The 15916-nt window shown below is 40.3% G+C and overlaps 1 protein-coding gene across 1 annotated transcript in view; it reads left to right on the top strand.

Annotated features, from left to right (window-relative positions):
- Positions 1-2595: 2595 nt before the first annotated feature.
- LOC308365976 (uncharacterized protein) overlaps positions 2596-15916 on the top strand; it is a gene marked incomplete at its 3' end in the record, with an annotated part of 16505 nt that continues 3184 nt past the window's right edge. The window contains exons 1-9 of the mRNA XM_080839611.1: positions 2596-3224; positions 3728-3820; positions 3943-4173; positions 6237-6259; positions 6341-6459; positions 9285-9832; positions 14869-15276; positions 15462-15557; positions 15646-15876. Of these exons, the coding sequence (XP_080695737.1) occupies positions 2841-3224; positions 3728-3820; positions 3943-4173; positions 6237-6259; positions 6341-6459; positions 9285-9832; positions 14869-15276; positions 15462-15557; positions 15646-15876 (2133 nt within the window). The 5' untranslated portion in view covers positions 2596-2840. The remainder of the gene's footprint in view (positions 3225-3727; positions 3821-3942; positions 4174-6236; positions 6260-6340; positions 6460-9284; positions 9833-14868; positions 15277-15461; positions 15558-15645; positions 15877-15916) is intronic.

Genomic DNA, 15916 nt, shown 5'->3' with positions numbered 1-15916 from the left:
CCAGTGAAGCCTGAGTGACAGCAGATCTCACCTACTAGAGGCCCAGCAGACACACACACACACACACACACACACACACACACACACACACACACACACACACACACACACACACACACACACACACCCACACACACACCCACACACACACACACACACACACACACACCCACACACACACACACACACACGCACGCACACACACACACACACACACACACACACACACACACACACACACACACACAACCACACACACACACACCTTCCCTATAGATATAGCGTCTCTGCTTCATAAGGTGTTTATCTGCAATACCCAATTCCTATTGTCCTTCACTGAGTATCAAGGAATTATGTTTTATACATTTGACTTTAAAATTTCAAATTTCTTTCATTGGGTGGTCAATTTACAATGAATTATAAACCCCCTCATTGATTATATTATTGTTATATGTCTTTTGGTTTCATATAGTTGTTTTGTTTAACAAACTCTTTAAAATAGAAATGCTTCAAACTGAAAACATTAACTATCAGATTAAACTCCTATCACTGAGAGAGGGAGATTTCCTATAGAATGATACTGGACACTTAGGATCACTAAGCGTCAGAATTCATTATAAGTGCTGAATCCTGAAAGGCCTCATGTCAATCATAACCTGTACAATAAATTATTCATTAAAGGCACAGTCCAATACCCTTTCTGCCAAATTCAGTGAACTGTCCTCACAGCACCATCTAGCTGTCTGATCTGTGTGTGCACTCAAAACAACTCTGGTGTGTGTGCACAGACCTGGCTCTGGCCTGGCCATTCACCATGTCGCTTCAGGAGCATGGGGGGAAGGGGTGTAACTCCATTGTCTGTCGAGCTTAAATACCAACAACCTTTCGCCAGAATCAAGCTAATGACATGAGATATATGACTGTATATATAACACAGTATTACAGTATTAACAGTATCTCATGTAGTTTACACATGACTACAGTATTAACAGTATCTCATGTAGTTTACACATGACTACAGTATCTCATGTAGTTTACACATGACTACAGTATCTTATGTAGTTTACACATGACTACAGTATTAACAGTATCTCATGTAGTCTACACATGACTACAGTATTAACAGTATCTCATAGTTTACACATGACTACAGTATTGTGTGGTTGTATAAATGGACACACACAACTTCAACAATGTGCAACGTTCAATTATGTGAAAAATCAACTGCCACTCCATCTAAATTTGCTGTGTCTGGGCAACTTAACAAATAACTACTATAGCCTTTTTAACCATACGTGCATTCAAGTTCAAGTATTTATTTTGTCAGATGCACAGAAAAAACAGAGTCAGACTTGGCACTGAAATTCTTACATTCTCACAACAACCTACCATAGCATAACATACAATACCATAACATATAAGTACTCTGAACATAAACTACACATAAAATAAACATATAATAAATCTACTAATATACAAAATATATATACAATACAATCTGCCAAACATATAATACACATAGTAACCTATACTTACCTAAAATACCTATACTAACCTAAAGACAAATCAATTGTGCCTGGTATCAGGTAGTGCGCGTGTGTGTGTGTGTGTGTGTGTGTGTGTGTGTGTGTGTGTGTGTGTGTGTGTGTGTGTGTGTGTGTGTGTGTGTGTGTGTGTGTTTGGCACTGATGTCTAAGCCCGGAATGTAACATAAATGACTTGATTAAGGAAATAATGTAGAAACTGATTTCATAACCATATTCTGATCTTTTATTACTGAAGCAGGTAATTTTAAGGTTGTCAGGGCTTTAACGGAAACACTTACAAACAAATTAGTCTAATGGTGGAACAACACAACTACTCAGTGCCTGAGCACATCACGCCATAAAGGACAGCACATTTCACTGTTGAAGGATATGTTTCTCAATAAACATATTTGAAACAAAATATAGAAACCAGACTCACTGCCAGTGTCTCACTTTTTGATTTGTAGGCTATGTAGATTTTGTTCCATTTTCCTCGATGAGGGTCTATTATTATTAGGTCAAGTAGCACTGTTTCGATAGTTTAGATTACTTTTCAGTATTTCAAAGTGAATGAGCTGTGGGAGCACACGCACACACGCACAAACCCACCCCCACAGCTGTGGGAACACAAGAACATTGAGCGTTTAGCAACGATTATCATACAGTACATGTACATTGCCACGGCGATTATATATCGAGATTCTAAGTAACATCAAGACAAATCATGATTGGTACTCCACGTAGATCATACACCCTTGAATATAAAAATAAAATCGGTTGAGAAATGCAAACACTATAGTGATTTTTATCCAGAAAAACCGCAGCTCCACCGGTTACTTGCGTTTGTTTACAGGCCAGTCTTCACCTCTCCAATATGACGGCGACGTTGACAAGCGATCCAAAGTATAGACAAATATAGATGTCTATGATATATGATCCAAACATGCCTATTTGTGTCTATGACCCAAAACAGGTGGGTCTATTTATATAAATGTTTATGGTCTAAAGGACTTCTGACGAGGCAGAGGGAGAGAGGGGGCGGGGTTGTGCAGAGCGTGTGAGAGAATGTTGGAGGAGCAGCACTCGACGTTACACTTCTACTAAATGTTCTTGCAGCTGAGAATATAATTTAAAAACATTAAAACTGGACATAGTTGTTCTCATAAAGACGATGGAGATGTTGCCATACTTGCATGTAGGTTAAAACAACAAGAGGACTCCAAAACTGACTGGAAGCTCCTGAAAGTAAAAGAAAGGTTTGGGGAAAAACACAGAGAGATAGGCTTCCACTGGATTTATATTTAATCTTGGAAAATGGCTTCGAAGTTGGAGGAGGATTTATCCTGTCCTGTGTGCACTGACATCTTCAAGGACCCAGTTCTTCTGTCATGTAGTCACAGCTTCTGTAAAGCCTGTCTGCAGCAGTACTGGGGAACCAAAGGATCCAGAGAATGTCCAGTCTGCAGGAGGTGGTCTTCAAAGGACGAGCCACCAATGAACCTTGCATTAAAAAACCTGTGTGAGACCTTCGTACAGGAGAGAGGTCAGAGAGGAGCACTCTGTAGTCTCCATGGCGACAAACTCAAGCTGTTTTGTCATGATGATCAGCAGCTTGTGTGTTACTCGTGTCAAGACTCAAAACAACATAAGAATCACAACTGCAGTCCCACTACTGAAGTGCTAACAGTTGACCACAAGGTAAGTTTAATGACCACAATATATTGTATTGGATAATTAACAACAAGCTACAGCTTAATATTTATTCCATCATTATAAACAATGATTTGCTAATCACAACATTTGAAAATCCCTGTAGTTGCTGTTATTACTGGAATACAACACTAGGTGGCAGCCCCATCATTTCACTTCCTTCTGCCCTCAAAAAGGCGATCCAAATGTATTCACAAAACATCCAATAGAAATGCATCCATTTGTTGCTTTAGTGATGACAATCCATGTTTTGCCAAAGTTATATCTAGAAATCGGACTCAGTATTGCTGTAGTCAAGAGGCTCACTGACATGTGAGACAAGACTACTGTATTATCTCTCTCTCTCTCTCTCTCTCTCTCTCTCTCTCTCTCTCTCTCTCTCTCTCTCTCTCTCTCTCTCTCTCTCTCTCTCTCTCTCTCTCTCTCTCTCTCTCTCTCTCTCTCTCTCTCTCTCTCTCTCTCTCTCTCTCTCGCGCGCTCTCTTCCCGGAGGAGCTCAAGGTCAAAGTGGATCCCTTAAAGGAAAAGCTAAAGGCTTTTGAAAAAGTAAAACTCACCTTTGATGAAACAGCAAAGCACATTAAGGTGAGAGTCAGGACTCAAGCATGAATACAATATCTACAGACATTGGAAGAAGCTTTTATGAAGTGTGTTAATCCAGAGGAATTCCCTAGAAGACACTTTCTCTGTTATTGACCTTATTCCAGACTCAGACCCAGCACACAGAGAAACAGATCAAGGAGGAGTTTGAGAAGCTGCACCAGTTTCTACGAGATGAAGAGGTAGCCAGGTTAGCTGCACTGTGGGAGGAAGAGGAGCAGAAGAGTCAGATGATGAAGGAGAAGATTGAGAAGATGAGCAGAGAGATCTCATCTCTTTTAGACTCAATCAGAGCCATAGAAGATGAGTTGATAAATTATGACATCACATTCCTGCAGGTAAAAACCGGTTCTGTTTTTCTTTTTTCCTAAACCGTGTCTTTAACAGGAGAAAACATTTCTGATTCCACAAAGAAAGCAGATGTATACACTGTGTGTATGGAAATGATAATAATATAGGGTTCCATGAATGGGTCAGTGGCTAAAAAGCTATGCCTTATGTTAACAACACTCTCAGGATTACAGGTTCTATAGTAGTTAAGAATAATCTGACAAACCAATACACTTAACAATAAAGATGGCAAGTAATACGGATTTAAAAGTTCCTGTTTTTCATACAACTATACAGCCGCGGAAAAAATTAAGAGACCACTTCAAAATTATCAGTTTCTCTGGTTTTACTATTTATTGGTATGTGTTAAAGTAAAATGTACATTTTAGTTTTATTCTATAACCTACTGGCAACATTCCTACCAAATTTCAAATAAAAATATTGTCATTTAGATCATTTATTTGCAGAAAAATGACAATTGGTCAAAATAGCAAAAAAGATGCAGTGTCTTCAGATCTCGAATAATGCAAAGAAAACAAGCTCATATTCATTTTTAAACTACACAATACTAATGCTTTAACTTAGGAAGAGTTCAGAAATCAATATTTTGTGGAATAACCTTGATTTAAAATCACAACTTTCATGTGTCTTGGCATGCTCTCAACCAGTCTTTCACATTGCCGTTGGGTGACTTTATGCTACTCCTGGCGCAAGAATTCAAGCAGCTCGGCTTCTTTTCATGGCTTGTGACCATCCATCTTCCTCTTGATCACATTTCAGAGTTTTTTTTATGGGATTCAGGTCTCAAAATTGGGCTGGCCATGACAGGGTCCTGATCTGGTGATACTCCATCCACACCTTTACTGGCCTGGCTGTGTGGCATGGAGCATTGCCCTGCTGGAAAAAACACTTCTCAGAGTTGGGGAACATTGTCAGAGCAAAAGTAAGCAAGTTTTTCTTCCGGGACAACGTTGTACTTTGCCTGGCTGAGGTTTGTAAAAGACCATAAGGATTGAACCAAAGCAGACTGGAAGGTCTCCTAGTTCGTCTTCTCTGATGAGTACAATTTTCAGCTTTGCCCAACACATGGTCGTCTGATGGTTAGACGGAGACCTGGAGAGGCCTACAAGCCACAGAGTCTTACACCTACTGTGAAATTGGACTCATCAGAGAAGACGAACTAGGAGACCATCCAGTCGGCTTTGGTTCAATCCTTATGGTCTTTTACAAACCTCAGCCAGGCAAAGTACAACGTTGTCCCGGAAGAAAAACTTGCTTCCTTTTGCTCTGACAATGTTCCCCAACTCTGAGAAGTGTTTTTTCCAGCAGGGCAATTTTCCATGCCACACAGCCAGGCCAGTAAAGGTGTGGATGGAGTATCACCAGATCAGGACCCTGTCATGGCCAGCCCAATTTCGAGACCTGAATCCCATAAAAAAAACTCTGAAATGTGATCAAGAGGAAGATGGATGGTCACAAGCCATGAAAAGAAGCCGAGCTGCTTGAATTCTTGCGCCAGGAGTAGCATAAAGTCACCCAACGGCAATGTGAAAGACTGGTGGAGAGCATGCCAAGACACATGAAAGTTGTGATTTTAAATCAAGGTTATTCCACCAAATATTGATTTCTGAACTCTTCCTAAGTTAAAGCATTAGTATTGTGTAGTTTAAAAATGAATATGAGCTTGTTTTCTTTGCATTATTCGAGATCTGAAGACACTGCATCTTTTTTGCTATTTTGACCAATTGTCATTTTTCTGCAAATAAATGATCTAAATGACAATATTTTTATTTGAAATTTGGTAGGAATGTTGCCAGTAGGTTATAGAATACAACTAAAATGTACATTTTACTTTAACACATACCAATAAATAGTAAAACCAGAGAAACTGATAATTTTGAAGTGGTCTCTTAATTTTTTCCGCGGCTGTATATTAATCAATGGTAGTGTTAAATTCCTGGAAGCACTACTGGCATTGATAGTTTGCTTAAGTTTCCTTTAAGTGGTTAGTGTAGAAGAATTTAACATCAAGCGTTATTGTCAATGCTTTACATCTTTTGTTTTTTCACAGAACTACAAGAGCACAGTGGAAAGGTGAGTGATCTGCCCCCTATCTCTTCTCTGTGGTTCTGAACCCAAACCCACAGCAGCACTGACTCCTGAATGTTATTCCAGAGCCCAGTGCACACTGCAGGATCCAGAGAGGGTTTCAGGAGCTCTGATCAATGTGGCAAAACACCTGGGCAACCTGAAGTTCAGAGTCTGGGAGAAGATGCAGGAGATTGTTCAATACAGTAAGTGTATACATCCATTTCAAACACAAAACACAGACACACACACACTCACACAGACACACACACGCACACAGCGTTTTTTCTATACTGGTGTACTTGAAGAATAAGCACAGGGCGAGGCTTGAATCAGATAATGATATTAGACTGTCGCTGTCTACCATTTCACCACGAATAGACCATGCCCAGATTTCACACTGACACGTCTCTCCTCTCTCCACGCACGCACGCACGCACGCACGCACGCACGCACGCACGCGAGCACATCAGTGGGCTGCTGATTACTTTCTAGTCAGAATGGTGGTCCCTGGGACAAAACCCGTTGAAAACCCCTGGTATAAAACATATTAAATATGTGTCCTCTGGCCATGATTAAGACTAGCCTATTTCTTTCATGTTAGTAGGCTAACTAAGGTTTCACACAATGCCATTGGTTAAAAACAGCTTAATTAGCCAATGAATAATAGCATATACAGTACATATAATAAAAGTAGGCCTTGATTTTTCAGTCTCTCTCCCCTGAAGATGTCATACTCTCACAAGGGGAGGTGAAACCCAATGTATTCTCAGAGTAAACCACTCGTTTAGCCAATTTGGTGGTGTCGGTTTTGGGTCAAATTCCTTCCCGATGTAAAAATAACCATCGTGTCTCAGCCGTGAGAGTAGAGACGTATAACCAGGGTGCGATTTGTCCAAAAACCAGAGGGGGGGATGTTTTTTTTTTTTTTTTTATCATGGAAAAAAAAACAAGCAATACATAGCCTAATTCTCTTCATATACATGCATCATATATGTCTATGATATGATAATCGCTGCTAGACGCTCAGTTCTTGTGCTCCCTCTCATTCACGTTGAAATACTGAAACCGAAACTGAAACTTTGAAACTGAAACGCAACTGTTTTGGACAGAACTCGCTAATTCAGTGAACAAAAAAAAAACAGAGGGGGGGTAAATCCCCACCATCCCCCCCGGCAAATCGCACCCTGCGTATAACCACATGTACATGTACATGATAAACATCCGGAAAATGAAAATAAAACAGCGTGAACAAGGAATGAAACTTAAAGACACATGACGACTATAAGATGAATTAAAACAAAATGAAAGTGTTCAGTTTAGAACTGGTCGCATCAGATATGTAAACACAGCATTCCTTACCGATTACTTTGCAGCAAAACGGAGTTCTAACGCCATACGGCTTTATTTTTTTTAACGCTGTATTTTTGTGTATAACCAGAGCGAGATTATCACTGTCATGTATTCTCACTTAGTCAGTGAAGCAGTTGTGTTTTAGTCAATTCATAAAGTGGTTTAGTCCATTCATACAGCCGGCCGGCGCACACACACAGACACACACGCACTCATTTGTTGCTCAGGGGACAGAGGTGTCCATGGCTAGAGAAAGGAAGCAACATGTTTTAGTTACAGAATTATCTCATAAAGTCGTTTTTCATCCAGATTCCAGTGGCCCTTGAATGCCTGATGTGTAATGGAAGCTTCTAATGATGGTCAAAGAAGAAGAAGAATTTCTAATTAAATAGGTTCATTAAAAGGCAGGTTCTAGCGACTGGCAACTTCACTTCATAGATTCATTACTAAAACTAACGAGAACATTCACACATCACTTCCTGCACTTCAGAAAAAAAGGTATCTCCTTTCAAATTAAAACACCTTCAGATTAATAGCAAATTATTAATCTGAAGAGGACTCTTACAGCATATTTAAATCTCAGCAAATCCAAGAAATGTATCTCGTGGTTGGAACCTCCATTTGATAGTAATATTTTAAACCATATATTTGGAGACTCAGTCTGAGATATGATCAGTTCAGGAAACAGGTTTAATCTTGTACAATGGTGCACGCCAAGGGAGACAGACCGAAGTTCACTCATAGAGAGCTCAGCCTAAAAATATCTTAATCAACCATTGTAACATTTCAGTTATATTAAGGGGTGGCCCCCTGTTTTCATGAGGCCCAGGGCCATCAGGGCACTTTGACTTGACGAAGAGGAGGGGGACAGTGAGACCACTAATCACACCTCACTCAGGTCAAACCATCATAAGTATATTCAATCAGAAATGCTTACATTCTCGCCTTAGTCCAAATAACAGCAACAATTACAGTATAACTAGATATAAGATGCATTTAATTATTGACTATGGTATACACACACGCTATTTTAGGACCTAGCAATAGATTCTACAGCATCCCTAGAATCACCAGTGCTATCTGGGAGCACTTTACAACCAGCCCAGCTGATGGGACTAAAGTCAGCTGCAAATGAAGGCCACAATAGGCAATGAGGCAGGGATGTGAAACACCTAACAACATTAGGAATGCATAACCTGTACTGTGATGTTAAAGAAAAGGTGAGGAAATCCCTGTTAAGCATGGAGGGCGATGTGGTTCACTGTACCACAGACATTTGGACTAGCTGTCGGGTTCAGACAGTTCATAAAACTTAGTTCAGATAAAAATTAAGAAAAAGCAGATGAAAAGTACAGTATGAGGAAGTGAAAATATATTTCATACTTAATAATATAATACATAAATAAATACAGTGAATCAGTTGGATGCTTTGAAAGCACACCAATTGCATTACCAATGAATATTAGGCAAAAAATACAACATGTGCCTGATTTAACATGACTTCTGACATAAGCCACGCCCACTCCCGGCCTTCTCTCTGAATCCAGACACAAAGACAGATCATTTTGATGGTTTAACGGATACAAATATAGATACAGATAACGACCTCTAGTTGTGTGTATGTTTCTCTTTTTGTGTGCTCTTTCCACCTAAACCATTTGTGTTTCTCACTCTGCAGCTCCTGTGACTCTGGATCCCAACACTGCACACCCATGTCTCATCCTGTCTGAGGATCTGACCAGTGTGAGACTCAATGATGAGTGGCAGCAGCTTCCTGATAACCCAGAGAGATTTGATGAGGCTGCCAGTGTCCTGGGCTCAGAGGGCTTTAACTCAGGGACTCACTGCTGGGATGTGGAGGTTGGAGAGAACACATGGTGGCTTGTGGGTGTGATGACAGAGTCTCTCCAGAGGAAGGGAGACTTTACCTCCATGAGTGGACGGTGGTATGTGTGTTATAAAGATGGTGAATATAGAGCATGGTCTCCACCACAGCCCCCTACTCTCCTCACAGTGAAGCAGAAACTCCAGAGGATCACAGTGAAGCTGGACTGGGACAGAGGAAAGGTGTCAATCTCTGACCCTGATAATAACACACACCTACACACACTCAGACACACTTTCACTGAGAGAGTGTTTCCGTACTTTAATGTTGCCCGTAAACTCTCTCCTTTGAGGATGTTACCAGTGGGTGCTTCAGTGAAAGTAGAGCAGCACAACAAGAGATGATGTCACTTCCTTTTGCCAGGTTAATAATGACTTGTTCATGCTGTTAAAATGTCTTCATGCATTAACCATTCTAACTAATTGGTTGCCTTAAGAAAATCCCAGAGGTCTCACGTAATCTGAACTCTGTAAATATGGCAAATTGAAGGGCAAATATTATTGACAGAAATGTGATGTTAAAGATATTCCTAAACAACATCCTTTTATTTTCTAAACGTATGCTGATGGTGACGCAACATGGTTACTGAATTGACCGGCTTGACAGAAATGTACCTTTTACAAATACCTTTTGCAAACATTTGATACTCATTTGTTTTGATTTAAACTTTTCTAAAGAGGCAAATCATTCTCATTATGACAGTTTTGTAAGCAATTATGTTTAATTTTAGATTTTGAAGCCTTCTTTTAATGACGTTCTACTCGTTTGTGTCCAAAATAAGGGAAATTCACAATAAAATATAAAATAAAACATACATACAACTAGTGCATATCTACATAAACTAATTCAGCTATTGTCTTTATTCAGTGCAATCAGTAATCAAAGAGAGCACACATTTGCAGTCTTAATGTCAAGAAGAGTCTGAATGTCAAGAAGAATCACTCTCACTTTACTTCACTTCTCTTTTAGGATGTTACTGTACAAGTTCCAAGTGTGCTGGAACAACCATGTGAATGGACAGTAACCATAACTACAATACAAAAACACTCAAAGTGGTTAACCACAGAGCACAGTTGAAACAGGTTGTTATTCCTGTGGTCTAACAGAGAGTATTTCACCTTATAAACCCTAAACAGGTTGTTATTCCTGTAATCTAACAGAGAGTATTTCACCTTATAAACCCTAAACAGGTTGTTATTCCTGTGGTCTAACAGAGAGTATTTCACCTCATAAACCCTAACCTGTTATTCCTGTGGTGTAACAGAGAGTATTTCACCTTATAAACCCTAAACAGGTTGTTATACCTGTGGTCTAACAGAGAGTATTTCACCTTATAAACCCTAACCTGGCCTCCCCTGCTCTCATGTGTGTCAGTCATTCAATCTGTCAACTCTTTACAGTTCTATCGCGCTCCTCCACTCCAGTAGATGGCGCTCTGCCTATCGACAGGGCTTCACACCTGGTCAGACTTCTGTGCTGTTAAAGGTCCACTCCGTGATTCTAATCTCATTCACTTTTAGTCAAATTCAGTGAATATCTCCTCTTGTCCCTCTAGTACTAAAGCTCTGGTGTTCGCACACAGTCCTAGTTCTTCAAATGGGACACCAACAAAGAGGCTCAGACCGAGCAACAATCCCAGCCAATCAACACAGAGCTCAGGAGGACGGAAGGGTGTAAATTAATTGGCTGTTGAGCTCAAATATCAACACCCTTTCGCGAATCAGAATCGCGGTATGTGTCATTAAATACTCAGCCACCATCCCACTTGCTTACGGGGTATATGTGACATCTGAGGTCCTTGCTGTAGCAGAGAGGGTTTTTACTTAAATGGAGGGGGTTATGGCAACCATCTGTATATTCTAGACTAGGTCTCTGGATGTAAGAGCTTGCATGTGTATTAAGTGTGAGATATATATATATATATATATATATATATATATATATATATATACAGCCGCGGAAAAAATTAAGAGACCACTTCAAAATTATCAGTTTCTCTGGTTTTACTATTTATTGGTATGTGTTAAAGTAAAATGTACATTTTAGATTTATTCTATAACCTACTGGCAACATTCCTACCAAATTTCAAATAAAAATATTGTCATTTAGATCATTTATTTGCAGAAAAATGACAATTGGTCAAAATAGCAAAAAAGATGCAGTGTCTTCAGACCTCGAATAATGCAAAGAAAACAAGCTCATATTAATTTTTAAACTACACAATACTAATGCTTTAACTTAGGAAGAGTTCAGAAATCAATATTTGGTGGAATAACCTTGATTTAAAATCACAACTTTCATGTGTCTTGGCATGCTCTCCACCAGTCTTTCACATTGCCGTTGGGTGACTTTATGCTACTACTGGTGCAAGAATTCAAGCAGCTCGGCTTCTTTTCATGGCTTGTGACCATCCATCTTCCTCTTGATCACATTTCAGAGTTTTTTTTATGGGATTCAGGTCTCGAAATTGGGCTGGCCATGACAGGGTCCTGATCTGGTGATACTCCATCCACACCTTTACTGGCCTGGCTGTGTGGCATGGAGCATTGCCCTGCTGGAAAAAACACTTCTCAGAGTTGGGGAACATTGTCAGAGCAAAAGGAAGCAAGTTTTTCTTCCGGGACAACGTTGTACTTTGCCTGGCTGAGGTTTGTAAAAGACCATAAGGATTAAACCAAAGCGGACTGGAGGGTCTCCTAGTTCGTCTTCTCTGATGAGTCCAATTTTCAGCTTTGCCCAACACATGGTCGTCTGATGGTTAGACGGAGACCTGGAGAGGCCTACAAGCCACAGAGTCTTGCACCTACTGTGAAATTGGACTCATCAGAGAAGACGAACTTAGGGACCTCCAGTCAGCTTTGGTTCAATTCTTATGGTCTTTTACAAACCTCAGCCAGGCAAAGTACAACGTTGTCCCGGAAGAAAAACTTGCTTCCTTTTGCTCTGACAATGTTCCCCAACTCTGAGAAGTGTTTTTTCCAGCAGGGCAATGCTCCATGCCACACAGCCAGGCCAGTAAAGGTGTGGATGGAGTATCACCAGATCAGGACCCTGTCATGGCCAGCCCAATTTCGAGACCTGAATCCCATAAAAAAAACTCTGAAATGTGATCAAGAGGAAGATGGATGGTCACAAGCCATGAAAAGAAGCCGAGCTGCTTGAATTCTTGCGCCAGGAGTAGCATAAAGTCACCCAACGGCAATGTGAAAGACTGGTGGAGAGCATGCCAAGACACATGAAAGTTGTGATTTTAAATCAAGGTTATTCCACCAAATATTGATTTCTGAACTCTTCCTAAGTTAAAGCATTAGTATTGTGTAGTTTAAAAATGAATATGAGCTTGTTTTCTTTGCATTATTCGAGATCTGAAGACACTGCATCTTTTTTGCTATTTTGACCAATTGTCATGTTTCTGCAAATAAATGATCTAAATGACAATATTTTTATTTGAAATTTGGTAGGAATGTTGCCAGTAGGTTATAGAATAAAACAAAAATGTACATTTTACTTTAACACATACCAATAAATAGTAAAACCAGAGAAACTGATAATTTTGAAGTGGTCTCTTAATTTTTTCCGCGGCTGTATATATATATATTTATACAAAGGACTGACCAAGGCGTTATGTGCCGAGGAGGGATCAGTCTGTGGCTGAACGTGGTCCCCATCTGCTGTAGCTCGTCATAGAAGGGATGGGAAGGGTTCCTCAGGATAGCATCCAGCTTCCTCCTCGTCCTCTCCTCCGCAACCTCCTCCAGGTTGTCCAAATCTTTTCCCACAACGGAGATAGCCTTCCTCACCAGCTTGTTCATTTTGTTGGCATCCCTTGTGTTGGTCGGGAAGTTCGGTCTGGCTCTGCGACCGTTGGGGAGACATTTTTCCTGGTAGAAAACAGTACAGCCAATCAAAGTGCCAGGGCGGGCTTTATACGATGATGGACAGATGATCAAGCGGTAGATTCGAAATCCAACAAAGATGGCAGCACCTCGTGAGCCTGTTAGTGGGAAATATTTTATGTGAATTAAGCTATCTACACGACTTTTTTAATGTCTAAATTGACTCAGTTAGTTGTGTATGTGCAACACGAATGTTGCAGAATATTGTTGGTCTTAACTAAAGCTCTCTAGACCATTATTTTTAGGTTATTGTTAACACTTACACAAAAAACCCATTGAAATGCATAGTAGCTAGCTAGCCTCGCTGCTAAACTTATAGTATAACATGATCAAGCATATCTCACAGATATTGAAGGCGCATTCATTTTGAAAGAGGAACAGAGAAACGTGATTAAGGCATTTGTCGATCGAAAAGATGTTTTTGCCGTCCTTCCTACGGGATCCAGTAAAAGTTTAATGTATCAGATGGTCATACTACGTTGCTCTGATTAGTTCTAGGTATCCAATTGAACAAAGAGGCATTTTCTTTCCTGGTTCGTTGAAACACGCCCCATAATCACAGCTCAATGGAGCAGACTCAGACTCATATTCTGACTAGAATTATGAGTATGACATCGTCAGGCTAATGTTGTCCCTCACTCACTCCACTCACTGAGAACAGCAGACATTCAGCAGGCTCTACACATCACAATAATAAGACTGTTACACAGTTACAGTTAAGATCAGACAAGATCAATAATTAATTCAAATGACATGTGTGTCATTTAAAAACAAAAAACTAAAACTCAAGTTTCAGATAGAACAGCACAGTGTTAGTGTGAGTGTCTACTGCATGTCTTTTTACTGCAGTTTAATGATTAACACAATACAACACATGATATCAGTGTGATTGCATGTGACTTATAGACACCTCGCTCAATGTCTTTATTTTTTCTCCACAATAACATTAAATTGTAGTATGGATTATTTGTTTCATTATTTAGGCAAATTATTCCTGCATACCATGCATGGAACCTGTTGCCTGTCTACTTTTAACCTGAACGTCAGGATCAAAGTCTGTGTGTAAATCACTGATCTGGGGTCAGTCTCTGTGTCTCTAGCAGGTACAGGCCACACCCACAACAGGGACTTTGAGCTGAACTCGAGAGCAGTCATTGGCAGCAGTGATAGGGGAACTGCTCTGGCAACTACGGCTGACCAATTAGAATCCTTCTTTACCATAGTCCCGCCATCTGACTGATTGACACCAGAGGTAGTAAAGTTGATTGCAGGTTGATTCTCCGTCCTTCACTAGACGCTGTCATGTGGGATTAAAAACTGTGTTTAGACTAAAGAGGAAAACAGTTTGGGCAGTGAAGCTGGTGAGGCCGAAGTTCTTGCAGATCAAAGTTTGCAACAGGGAAGACTCAGAGTTATGGATTGACTTGACGTCTCAGACTGCTGAAAGTGAGCGCAAACAGCCTTCAGAAAGGACAGTGTAGTGGAAAGACAAAATGGCTTCTAAACTTGAAGAGGATCTCGGCTGTCCTGTGTGCTGTGACTTCTTCAAGGATCCTGTCCTTTTGACCTGTGCTCACAGTGTGTGTAAAGCCTGTCTGCAGCAGTTCTGGGACACTAAAGGATCCAGAGACTGTCCAGTCTGCAGGAGAAAGTGCTCAAAGGACGATTACCCTCCTAACATGGCATTAAGGAACCTGTGTGAGACCTTCTTACGGGAGAAAAGTCAGAGAGCTTCAGCAGGGTCTGAGGTGCTCTGCAGTCTGCACAGTGAGAAACTCAAGCTCTTCTGTCTGGAAGATAGACAACCTGTGTGTTATGTGTGTCGGGACTCAAAAACCCACAAAACCCACAACTTCAGTCCCATCAATGAGGCTGCACTAGATATTAAGGTAGGAATGCTCAGATGAGTTTAATAATGCTTACACAAAAAGTTATCTATGAAGAATTAATAAGGAATTCAATTTGCAGATACATGGCTCCATAACTACTCAATGTCAACACCAGTGGATTGCAAATCTTTACACTTGTGTTTACTGCAGTAGTTGTTACACAGTAAAGTCTGTGTGTATTTCAGGAGGAACTCAAGATTAAACTGGAGCCCCTAAGAAATAAATTCAAGACCTTTGAAAAAGTTAAACTCATCTGGGATCAAACATCAGCACACATTAAGGTGAGATATGGACCAGATTAGACACAGGAGTTTTCATTTCAGCAACAATAAAAACAACTTTTGTATTACTGTATATGTGATCATCCAGACTCAGGCCCAGCACACAGATAAACAGATCAAACAGGAGTTTGAGAAGCTGCACCAGTTTCTACGAGATGAAGAGGCAGCCAGGATAGCTGCACTGAGGGAGGAAGAGGAGCAAAAGAGTCAGGTGATGAAGGAGAAGATTGAGAAGATGAGCAGAGAGATCACATCTCTTTCAGACACAATCAGAGCCATAGAAGAGGAGACGATAAATGATGACATCACATTCCTGCAGGTGAGAACCATCCACTGTTTTTCTTTTTTCCTAAAGCAGT

This window comes from Sprattus sprattus (assembly GCF_963457725.1).
Source record: "Sprattus sprattus genome assembly, chromosome: 5".
Lineage (NCBI taxonomy): Eukaryota > Metazoa > Chordata > Actinopteri > Clupeiformes > Clupeidae > Sprattus > Sprattus sprattus.
This window is presented reverse-complemented; position numbering and strand designations above follow the sequence as displayed.